At 54.7% G+C, this 11518-nt stretch overlaps 1 protein-coding gene across 1 annotated transcript; it reads right to left on the bottom strand.

Annotated features, from left to right (window-relative positions):
- Positions 1-158: 158 nt before the first annotated feature.
- Positions 159-10364, bottom strand: LOC115271584 (glypican-1-like; the record flags this gene model as incomplete). Its single annotated transcript, XM_029914465.1, has 6 exons — positions 10228-10364; positions 8364-8543; positions 3225-3336; positions 1074-1210; positions 685-860; positions 159-405 (listed from the first exon to the last, which is right to left on the bottom strand). Coding segments are annotated over exons 1-6 (989 nt in total), but the record flags the coding sequence as incomplete, so codon positions are not given.
- Positions 10365-11518: the final 1154 nt, after the last annotated feature.

Below are 11518 nucleotides of genomic sequence, written 5' to 3'. Positions count from 1 at the left end.
CCATCCCTCCTCCCCTAATGCTACTTCCCATCTCGCTCTCCACCCCCTGACCCCCCCCAGTTCCCCAGGCTGGGGGAGCCCCTGGAAGAGGCGAGTCCCCCCCCCAGCTGCACCCCGAGTGAGGGATCCCCATACATTCGTGGCGCCCGGGGAGTTACCGCCCCAGCAGGGGCAGTGCCAGGGCGGGGAGCAGCAGGAGCGGGAGGGCAGGGCCCCCCCAGGAGACGGCACGGTTGCTGCTGCCCCGCACGCGGTGGTTCTGCCTGGAGCCCTTGCCGGGCCGGTCCTTGCGGTGCGAACGGGAGTCGGGGGGGCGGGACCCCGAGTGGCTGCTGCCGCCGCCCCCTCCACCCGGCCAGTCCTCGCTGTACCGCTCGCCCCCTCCCGAGCCACTGCCATCCTCGTCTGCAACAAAAGCAAAGGAGGGGGGCGCGTTAGCGACACGGGGGGGCCCTCCGGCCACGCCTCCCGAGGGGGGTTGCAAGGGCCTGGAGAGGATGTTTGTGGGGGACACCAACCCCCCCAGCCCTGGACCCCAGGAGAACAGGTGACGAGGCACTCGCCGCCAGGGTCCCACCCCCATCACCCATGCGAGTGGGGGGCCAGGAGCAGAGCCCCTCCAGGGAACACCCCAGCAGCCCCCCCAGCCCCCAGGGGGGCCCCCCACCCGCCTCCCAGACTCACAGGTGTCCTGGAAGTCGAGGTCCTGGCCCCCGTAGGCCCCCTGCAGGCGGCTGGTGGCCACCCGCAGCTGCAGGATGTGCTGGCGGGTGAGCAGGTCGGGCCGCCCGATGTCCACCTCCACCTCCGGGTTATTGATCTGATTCACCAGCCCGTCCCCCGTCACGTCCGGGAGGTACCTGGGGAGGGGGGGGGGGGGGCGGGGCCCCCCCCACCCCCCGCCGGGGGGGGGGGGGGGCAGGGGCACCAGCTGTTGGGGGACGCTCCCAGCACCCCAAGTCCTGGCCTCTCCGAGAAGGGAGCGCCGTGGGGCAGGAGCGCTGGCTGTGGGGGAAGCTCCCCCAGTCCCCCCTCATTTTGTCCAGCGGAGCCTCCCCCGGGCGCCCCCTCACCTGCCCCGGGCCTGCCCGTTCCAGCACTTGTCCTCGTCCGTCACGTCAGCCGCCACCTTCCCGTCGCTGCAGAGCGTGTGGGGCAGGGTGACCCAGAACCCCCGCATCAGCCGCAGCTTCTCCTTCACGTCCGTCACCTGCGGGGGAAGGGGTGGCGGATGGGATCAGCGCCCACGGGCCAGCTCCCCAGGGCGGGCTGGGGGACGTGAGCCCCTACACCCCACCTGGGGGGGGGGCGTGGGGGGGAGTTTTCTGTAATATGCCTCCAAAGCCTGTGCATCCCTCAGTTTCCCTCCGCGCAGGTGTGAAAGGGTTAAGCCTGCTCTTGGGGTGAGTGCCAGTGACCCCATCTCAAAGGAGAACCCCACAGAGGCGACGGTGACCCCAGGGGACCCCCCAGAGGACGGAGACTGTCCCCCGCCTCTCGGCAGTCCGGGCCCCAGCCCCAAAAGCCCACGATACCAGTCAGCTCTGTGTTTTCAGGGAACTAGGGTGCAGTGTCCGGCCTGTCTGACTCATGAGGGACACCCCCCCGCCCCCCCTTGAACCAAGACCGACCAGAGAAAAGGTTTGCAGAGAGCAGTGAAGGGCGGATGGGAGACGCACCTAGACCCCTCCTGACAAGGGTGACAAGTTTAAGACATCCCCATTTTCATACAGAATGGAGAGCAGACACAACTCCCCATGCCTCATCTGCATGAACGATGGGACAGGGATTAGCATAAATAAAGAACAGAGAACCGCAGGGAACTCTGGGACCAGAAAAGCAGGGACGCACTGCATTATGGGAATTTCTGCTCCAGATGTTAATGGACCTACGCCTGCCCACACCCAGCTCAGCAATTATCAGACCAATTCTAGTAATGAATCCTTGATTAATATCCAAAACTCTGCAGCAGCCTAGTTGCATTGGGAGCTCCCTGGAAAAAAACACCACCCATAGCCAAGAGTGATCAGCTCCTAGACTCTAGCCTAAAGAAAACCCTGGCATCATCAGTTTACCCATAAACAAACCGAGTGTTCTCCCTTGAACCATTGTTGTTTCCCTACAAAAATCCCTACCTGTGCCCAAGTCAGGGTTCTGATGCTTAGATCCAAGCTCTGCATCAGTTCCACTGGGACTCCATCTTCTCCTGACTGATCGTGCTGGGGGCTCTGCCGGTCTCCCTGAGCTACCACCATCACCTGGGAACCCCGACCAGTTCAAGCCTCATGGAGTGGGTAAAATCCCCCTTCTTTCTCTCTCTCTCTCTTTTCCTTTCTATCTTAGGCTTTAACCTTGAATGATGTATGTTATGTTGGTTTAGCTCTCCTTGTGTAGTGATCACTAGTATTCAATAAATAACTTTGTCGTAGAAATTCCTGTCCAACTTGTATGGTTAAGCTGGTTGCTTCTCTCTCTGGCTGAACTTTACTCTTTTGTGATTTTAGCTTCCCCCCATATACTCTATAGCAATGCTTCTTTTACCTAAGCTAAAGATCCCTGCAGCGCCCAAAATCCTGTAGGGTTTGCTCATCAAGTTGGGGGTTACTGCCGGTGCAATTGTGATGTGAGAGTGGGGATAGGGACGTGCTGAAACTGGGACGCATAAGGGTGACAGTTTGAAAGTGCTGCTGGACCCAGTCCATGGAGCCCAGGGACACATAAGCGGGGGCAGCTTAAAAGTGCTGCTTCATCCAGCTCAGTGAGTCCAGGGACATATAAGGGGTCAGCTTGAAAGTGCTGATTGACCAGGTCTGCTCAGACTTGGGGGGGGAGGGGTGTTCAGCAGGTTCTGGGGCTGGAGGAACCCAGCCCTAGGGAATCTAGGTCCTGCAGGATAGCTCCACTGGGAGGGAACTTGCCACAGGGAGAAGCAGAGCTTCACATGAAAACACACATGACACAAGCAGTACATTGATAGAATTACAGAAAACGAAGAGTAACCCAAATAAATGAGCATACCCCAAAGTAATGGGCAAATCTGGTAACAACTGGGAGATTGGGGAGACGCACACTAGGGTGTGGTTCAGGGGACTGCAGGGACGCATACCAGGGTGCGGCTCAGGGGGCTGGGAGACTGGAGAGGAGATAGGCAAGGGCCATGCATAACAGGGTGTGGTTCTGGGGGCTGGGAGACTGGAGAGGAGATAGGCAAGGGCCATGCATACCAGGGTGCAGCTAAGAGGGGTCCTAGTGCCCCGCTTGCCGCCTTTCCAGAGCGTGTCCTCAAAGTCACTGCCTGAGTCGGAGCCACCTCCATCTTCACTGCTGCTCAGGTCCCTGTGGGCAGAGCACACGTCCTGACCAGTCAGCCCCCATGGCCTCGCTGCCCTCCTCACAGCCCCAGAGCTCCCGTCATGCCACCCGGCACACTCACACCACCCCAGCAACCGCTGTGGTCTGAGGACTCCCCAGTGATAGACCTGTAGGATTGGAAGGGACCTCAGGAGGTTAAATTAGTCCAGTCCCCTGCACTGAGGCAGAACTAAGTATTATCTAAACCAGGGGTTTTCAAACTGGGGTACACAAGCTCTCGTCAGGCGGTATGTGAGAAAAATCCTGCAATGGCAGACAACGCACCGTGTTATCCCTTACCGACCTTGTTTCTGCTTTCATAGGTATATTACAACTCTCTCTCAGATGGGGGTACGTGGTACATTATATTATTTGGAAGGGGTATGCAGCCTAAAAAGTTGGAAAACCACTGAACTAAACCATCCCTGACAAGTGTCTGTCTAACCTGCTCTTAAAATCCTCCAGTGCCGGAGATCCCATAGCCTCCCTGGGCAATTTGTTCAAGGCTTAACCACCCTGACAGCTAGGAAGGGCTTCCTCATGTTTTACCTAAACCTCCCTTGCTGCAGCTTCAGCCCTTTGCTTGTTGAGAACAATTCATCACCCACCTCTTTAGAACAACCTTTTACATATTTGAAAACTGTTTTCACATCCCACCCCCTCAGTCTTCCCTTCTCCACACTAAACAAACCCAATTTTTTCAATCTTGCCTCGTAGCTTGTGTTTTCTAGACCTTTCCTCATTTTTGTTGCTCTCCTCGGGACTTTCTGCAATCTGTCCACATCTTTCCTGAAGTGTGGTGCCCAGAACTGGACACAGTACTCCAGTTTAGGCCTCATCAGTGCTGAGTGGAGCTTATATCACTCCTGCTAATACAACCCAGAATGATGTTCACTTTTTTTGGCAGCAATATCACATTTTTGCTCATTTATTTTGGGATCCACCTCAACCCCCAGATCCTTGCCTCAAGCACTCCTTCATAGATTCATAGATTCTAGGACTGGAAGGGACCTCGAGAGGTCATCGAGTCCAGTCCCCTGCCCGCATGGCAGGACCAAATACTGTCTAGACCATCCCTGATAGACATTTATCTAACCTACTCTTAAATATCTCCAGAGATGGAGATTCCACAACCTCCCTAGGCAATTTATTCCAGTGTTTAACCACCCTGACAGTTAGGAACTTTTTCCTAATGTCCAACCTAGACCTCCCTTGCTGCAGTTTAAGCCCATTGCTTCTTGTTCTATCCTCAGAGGCTAAGGTGAACAAGTTTTCTCCCTCCTCCTTATGACACCCTTTTAGATACCTGAAAACTGCTATCATGTCCCCTCTCAGTCTTCTCTTTTCCAAACTAAACAAACCCAATTCTTTCAGCCTTCCTTCATAGGTCATGTTCTCAAGACCTTTAATCATTCTTGTTGCTCTTCTCTGGACCCTTTCCAATTTCTCCACATCTTTCTTGAAATGTGGTGCCCAGAACTGGACACAATACTCCAGCTGAGGCCTAACCAGAGCAGAGTAGAGCGGAAGAATGACTTCTCGTGTCTTGCTCACAACACACTTGTTAATACATCCCAGAATCATGTTTGCTTTTTTTGCAACAGCATCACACTGTTGACTCATATTTAGCTTGTGGTCCACTATAACCCCTAGATCCCTTTCTGCCGTACTCCTTCCTAGACAGTCTCTTCCTATTCTGTATGTGTGAAACTGATTTTTTCTTCCTAAGTGGAGCACTTTGCATTTGTCTTTGTTAAACTTCATCCTGTTTACCTCAGACCATTTCTCCAATTTGTCCAGATCATTTTGAATTATGACCCTGTCCTCCAAAGCAGTTGCAATCCCTCCCAGTTTGGTATCATCCGCAAACTTAATAATCGTACTTTCTATACCAATATCTAAGTCGTTAATGAAGATATTGAACAGAGCCGGTCCCAAAACAGACCCCTGCGGAACCCCACTCGTTATGCCTTTCCAGCAGGATTGGGAACCATTAATAACAACTCTCTGAGTACGGTTATCCAGCCAGTTATGCACCCACCTTATAGTAGCCCCATCTAAATTGTATTTGCCTAGTTTGTCGATAAGAATATCATGCGAGACCGTATCAAATGCCTTACTAAAGTCTAGGTATACCACATCCACAGCTTCTCCCTTAGCCACAAGACTCGTTATCCTATCGAAGAAAGCTATCAGATTGGTTTGACATGATTTGTTCTTTACAAATCCATGCTGGCTGTTCCCTATCACCTTACCACCTTCCAAGTGTTTGCAGATGATTTCCTTAATTACTTGCTCCATTATCTTCCCTGGCACAGAAGTTAAACTAACTGGTCTGTAGTTTCCTGGGTTGTTTTTATTTCCCTTTTTATAGATGGGCACTATATTTGCCCTTTTCCAGTCTTCTGGAATCTCTCCCGTCTCCCATGATTTTCCAAAGATAATAGCTAGAGGCTCAGATACCTCCTCTATTAGCTCCTTGAGTATTCTAGGATGCATTTCATCAGGCCCTGGTGACTTGCAGGCATCTAACTTTTCTAAGTGATTTTTAACTTGTTCTTTTTTTATTTTATCTGCTAAACCTACCCCCTTCCCATTAGCATTCACTAGGATAGGCATTCCTTCAGACTTCTCGGTGAAGACCGAAACAAAGAAGTCATTAAGCATCTCGGCCATTTCCAAGTTTCCTGTTACTGTTTCTCCCTCTTCACTAAGCAGTGGGCCTACCCTGTCTTTGGTCTTCCTCTTGCTTCTAATGTATTGATAAAAAGTCTTCTTGTTCCCCTTTATTCCCTTAGCTAGTTTGAGCTCATTTTGTGCCTTTGCCTTTCTAATCTTGCCCCTGCATTCCTGTGTTGTTTGCCTATATTCATCCTTTGTAATCTGTCCTAGTTTCCATTTTTTATATGACTCCTTTTTATTTTTTAGATCATGCAAGATCTCGTGGTTAAGCCAAGGTGGTCTTTTGCCACATTTTCTATCTTTCCTAACCAGCGGAATAGCTTGCTTTTGGGCCCTTAATAGTGTCCCTTTGAAAAACTGCCAGCTCTCCTCAGTTGTTTTTCCCCTCAGTCTTGATTCCCATGGGACCTTACCTATCAGCTCTCTGAGCTTACCAAAATCCGCCTTCCTGAAATCCATTGTCTCTATTTTGCTGTTCTCCATTCTACCCTTCCTTAGAATTGCAAACTCTATGATTTCATGATCACTTTCACCCAAGCTGCCTTCTACTTTCAAATTCTCAACGAGTTCCTCCCTATTTGTTAAAATCAAGTCTAGAACAGCTTCACCCCTAGTAGCTTTTTCAACCTTCTGAAATAAAAAGTTGTCTGCAATGCAGTCCAAGAATTTGTTGGATAGTCTGTGCCCCGCTGTGTTATTTTCCCAACATATATCCGGATAGTTGAAGTCCCCCATCACCACCAAATCTTGGGCTTTGGATGATTTTGTTAGTTGTTTAAAAAAAGCCTCATCCACCTCTTCCACCTGGTTAGGTGGCCTGTAGTAGACTCCTAGCATGACATCCCCCTTGTTTTTTACCCCTTTTAGCCTAACCCAGAGACTCTCAACACTTCCGTCTCCTATGTCCATCTCTACCTCAGTCCAAGTGTGTACATTTTTAATATATAAGGCAACACCTCCTCCCTTTTTCCCCTGTCTATCCTTCCTGAGCAAGCAGTATCCATCCACACCAACATTCCAATCATGTGTATTATCCCACCAAGTTTCAGTGATGCCAACAATGTCATAGTTGTATTTATGTATTAGCACTTCCAGTTCTTCCTGCTTATTACCCATACTTCTCGCATTTGTATATAGGCATCTAAGATACTGGTTTGATCTTTCCTCCCGGTTTTGTCCTGACCCTCCTTTCTCTCTGCCAATATAGCCCACACTCCCTCTCGTCTCCGACCCATCCCCCAGGTCTCCATGTTCCCCACTTACCTGCGGGCTTTGCTCACCTGTCCCCGTCGAACCTAGTTTAAAGCCCTCCTCACTAGGTTAGTCAGTCTGTGTCCAAATAGGGTCTTTCCCCTCCTCGAAAGGTGAACACCATCTCTGCCTAGCAGTCCTTCCTCAAATAGCATCCCGTGGTCTAGGAAGCCAAAGCCCTCCTGGCGACACCATCTTCGCAGCCAGGCATTCACCTCCATGATGCATCTGTCTCTGCCTTGTTCGATCTAAGTAAAAGGCCAGCGCCCTACGCACATCTAGCATGTGTAGGCATCGTTCCTCATTGGAGGAATGGGGCTTAGGACACAGGACTGGCAGAAAAATGTCCTGATCCATATGAAACGCCAAGACTACCTTTGGCAGGAAGGCCGGGTGCGGGCGAAGCTGGACCTTCCCCTTATGGAAAACAGTGTACGGGGGATCTGAGGTGAGCGCCCTAAGCTCCGAAACCCTGCGGGCTGAGGTGATAGCCACCAAAAATGCCACTTTCTCCGATAAGTGGGACCAGGAGCACATGGCCAGGGGCTCAAAGGGTGGCCCCATAAGGCGTGACAGTACCAGGTTCAGGTTCCACGGTGGGACCGGGGGTCTAGCATAAGGGAACGCTCTGTCCAAACCCTTTAAAAACCTGGAAGTCATATGGTGGGAGAACACGGACTGTCCCACCACCGGAGGGTGGAAGGCTGAGATGGTTGCCAGCTGCACCCTGATAGAGGAGGGGGCCAGCCCTTGGGTCCTAAGGGACAGGAGGTAGTCCAGGACCAGCTGGAACGGAGCAGACGCGGGGGAGGAACCTCTCTCCCTCGCCCATATAGAGAACCAATACCACTTAGCCAGGTAGGACCTCCGTGTGGACGGCTTCCTGCTCTCAAGCAGGACCCGTCTAACAGCCTCGGTACACCTCCCCTCCTCCGCATCTAGCCACGGAGCAGCCACGCTGTCAGGTGGAGTGGGGCAGGTTGGGATGGAGGAGACGACCTCCCTCCTGGGAGAGGAGGTCCGGGCGTAGCGGCAGCCTGCGAGGGGGGGCCACCAATAGTTGCAGTAGGGTCCCGTACCAGTGTTGACGGGCCCAATCTGGGGCTATCAGGATAATCCTTGCCCCGTCTGATTTCACCTTCTGTAGGACCCTGCCTATGAGGGGAAAAGGCGGGAAGGCGTACATCAGGGGCCCCGACCAATTGAGCAGGAACGCGTCCGTCATGGCCCCGTCGCCCTCTCCCACCCTGGAGCAGAACCTGGGAGACAGGCGATTTTAGGCGGTGGCGAACAGGTCTACCTGGGGAGCACCCCACTGTAGGAAGATCCACTCCGCTACCTCCCTGTGCAGGGACCACTCGTGTTGATTTGAGAACACCCTACTCAGGCGATCTGCGGGCGTGTTGCTCTCGCCGGGTAGGTAGAACGCTCGGAGGAGGATGTCGTGGGCTATACAGAACTCCCACAGGAGTTGGGCTTCCTGGCATAAGGCCTTGGAGCGCGTGCCCCCTTGCCTGTTGATATAATACATTGCGGTGGTGTTGTCTGTGAGGACTCTGACCACCTTCCCTTGTAAGTGCTGGCGAAAGGCCAGGCACACCAGGCGCACAGCCCTGAGTTCCCTGACATTTATGTGCAGGTTCCTCGGGTGACCACATACCCTGGTCCTGAAGTCCCCCACATGGGCTCCCCAGCCCAGGTCCGAGGCATCCGACACTAGATCTAGGGACGGAGAGGGCTCTCGGAAGGGGATATCCCGGAGCATGTTGCTCGGGAGGGACCACCATTGTAGGTCTGCCACCACCATTGGTGGCACCGTGACGACCTTGTCCAGGCCGTCCCTGGCCTGGGAGGCCAACCAGAGTTGGAGGGGCCGCATCCGGAGCCTGGCATGTCGCACCACCGAGGTGCATGCGGCCATGTGGCCGAGGATTTGAAGGCACATCCGAGCCGTGGTCACTGGGAAGGCCATGACCGAGGCGATGAGGCCTTTGAGCGCCTCGAACCTGTCCCTTGGAAGGGAGGCCGTGGCCGCCCGGGAATCTAACAGCGCTCCTATGAATTCTATGCGCTGGACCGGTACTAATGTGGATTTTTCCTCGTTTACCACTAGGCCTAGAGCTGAGCAGGTGCGTAGCAGGAAGGTTATCTGCTGCTGCACCTGGGACCGGGACTTGCCCTTAAGCAGCCAGTCGTCCAGGTAGGGAAAGATCTGCAGCCCTCTCCTCCTGAGGTGGGCCGCTACCACCGCTATACACTTCGTGAAGACCATGGGGGCTGTCGAGAGGCCTAAGGGGAGGACCGTAAACTGGTAGTGGTCCTGACCCACCAGGAAACGGAGGAAGTGCCTGTGACCCTCGAAAATGTGGATGTGAAAGTACGCATCCTGGAGGTCCAGTGCTGCAAACCAATCCCCCGGGTCTAGGGAGGGAATACTAGAGGCCAGGGACACCATGCGGAATTTGCAGCGAACCAAGAACTGATTGAGCTTCCGCAGATCGAGGATGGGCCGAAGCCCGCCCGTCGCCTTCGGGATGAGGAAATACCTAGAATAGAATCCCTTGCCCCGGAATTCCCAAGGTACCCTCTCCACGGCTCCCAGGGAGAGGAGGCGCTGTACCTCCTGATCCAGAAGGAGCGCATGTTCCGGGTCCTCCGCCAACTCCCTGGCCGGAGGGCAACTGGGAGGGGGCGACACAAACTGCAACCTGTACCCCAGGGATATAGTGTTGCGGACCCAGTGGTCTGTAGTAATACGGAACCATTGCAGACTGAAGGCAGGCAAACGATTGGCAAACCTGAACTTTATTAACTGGGGGGGGGTTAACCTGGCAACCGGCCCGGCGACCCCCCGCAAGCAGTCAAAAACGCCGCTTCCCCGGCCTCCTGGCCTTAGAGGGCCCCAGACGAGGGGCCGAACGGGATTGGTGTTGTGACCGGCACCTCTGTTCCCGCTGCTTCTTAGGCGGGGACTCATATCTGCCCCGAGCCTGTGGAGTGGAGGTGTGAGGCCTGGGCTTGTCCTTGGCCGGCGGGACGTACAGGCCCAGCATCTGCAGGGTGGTATGGGAGCCTTTCATCCCGTGCAGACGTGTCTGTTTGATCAGCAAACAGGGCCCGACCGTCGAATGGAAGGTCCTGTATGATCGACTGGGACTCAGCCGATAGTCCAGAGAGCGAAAGCCAGGACGCCCTTCTCATGAAGACTGCCGCGGCCATCGAACGAGCGGCCGTGTCCGCCGCATCGGAGGCCGCCTGGAGCGCTGCTTTAGCTGCTGCCGTACCTTCATCAACCAGAGCCCGGAACTCCTTCCTGTCCTTCTCGTGGAGGGAGGGCTCGAACTTGGGAAGGGATCCCCAAAGGTTAAAATCATATCTGCTCAAGAGTGCCTGGTGGTTGGCTACTCTGAGCTGAAAACTCGCAGACGAATAAACCTTTCTCCCAAAGGAATCCAGCCTGCGAGCATCTTTGTCCTTAGGGGTGGGAGCGGGTTGGCTATGTCTCTCTCGGTGGTTCACTGACTCCACCGCTAGAGAGTTCGGAGCTGGGTGAGATTAGAGATACTTGTGCCCCTTTGTGGACACAAAGTACTTCCACTCGGCCTTTTTGGAAATAGGACCCAGGGATGCCGGGGTTTGCCAGAGGCCAGTAGTAATATTGGCCACCCCCTGATGGAGCGGGAGGGCCACGCGCCCCGGCGTCGAGGAGGTAAGGACATTGAACAACGTGTCCGATGGTTCCTCCATCTCCTCAGCCTGGAGCTGGAGGTTTGATGCTACCCTCCTGAGAAGCTCCTGGTGGGCCTTGAAATCCTCCTGAGAGACCGGAGGAAGGGCAGCCACAGAGTCATCCGGTGCTGAGGAGGGCGATGCCGCGGTGTCGTCGGCACCCGGCGGTACTGGTAGCTCGACGTCCTGACCCTGGGCCCGAGTCAGTGCTGGAGGGTCGGTGCCCACTGCCTCATCACAGTGCCGAGGCGGTGACATTGGCTGGGCTTGGGACGCTCCCCCCACGGAGCGGGGTCCCAGCGGTGCCGGTGCCTGGGGCCACGGTGCCCACAGGCACCACTGTCCCTGCCAGGGAACGGCCTGGCCCTGGGACGCGAGGGGGCCCGGAAGGGCCGGCTGGTCCTGCGGAACCGAGCGGCTCGAGGAGGGGCGGCTGCGTGCCGAGGCAGAGGTCCGGGACGAACGCACGGTGCCGTATGAACGGCTGGAGCGGTCCCGAACATGA

Source organism: Terrapene carolina, unplaced genomic scaffold, assembly GCF_002925995.2.
Source record: "Terrapene carolina triunguis isolate 2854851 unplaced genomic scaffold, T_m_triunguis-2.0 Scaffold51693, whole genome shotgun sequence".
NCBI classification, from domain to species: domain Eukaryota; kingdom Metazoa; phylum Chordata; order Testudines; family Emydidae; genus Terrapene; species Terrapene triunguis.
Note: the sequence above shows the minus strand (reverse complement) of the source record. Positions and strands in the feature narration are given on the sequence as shown.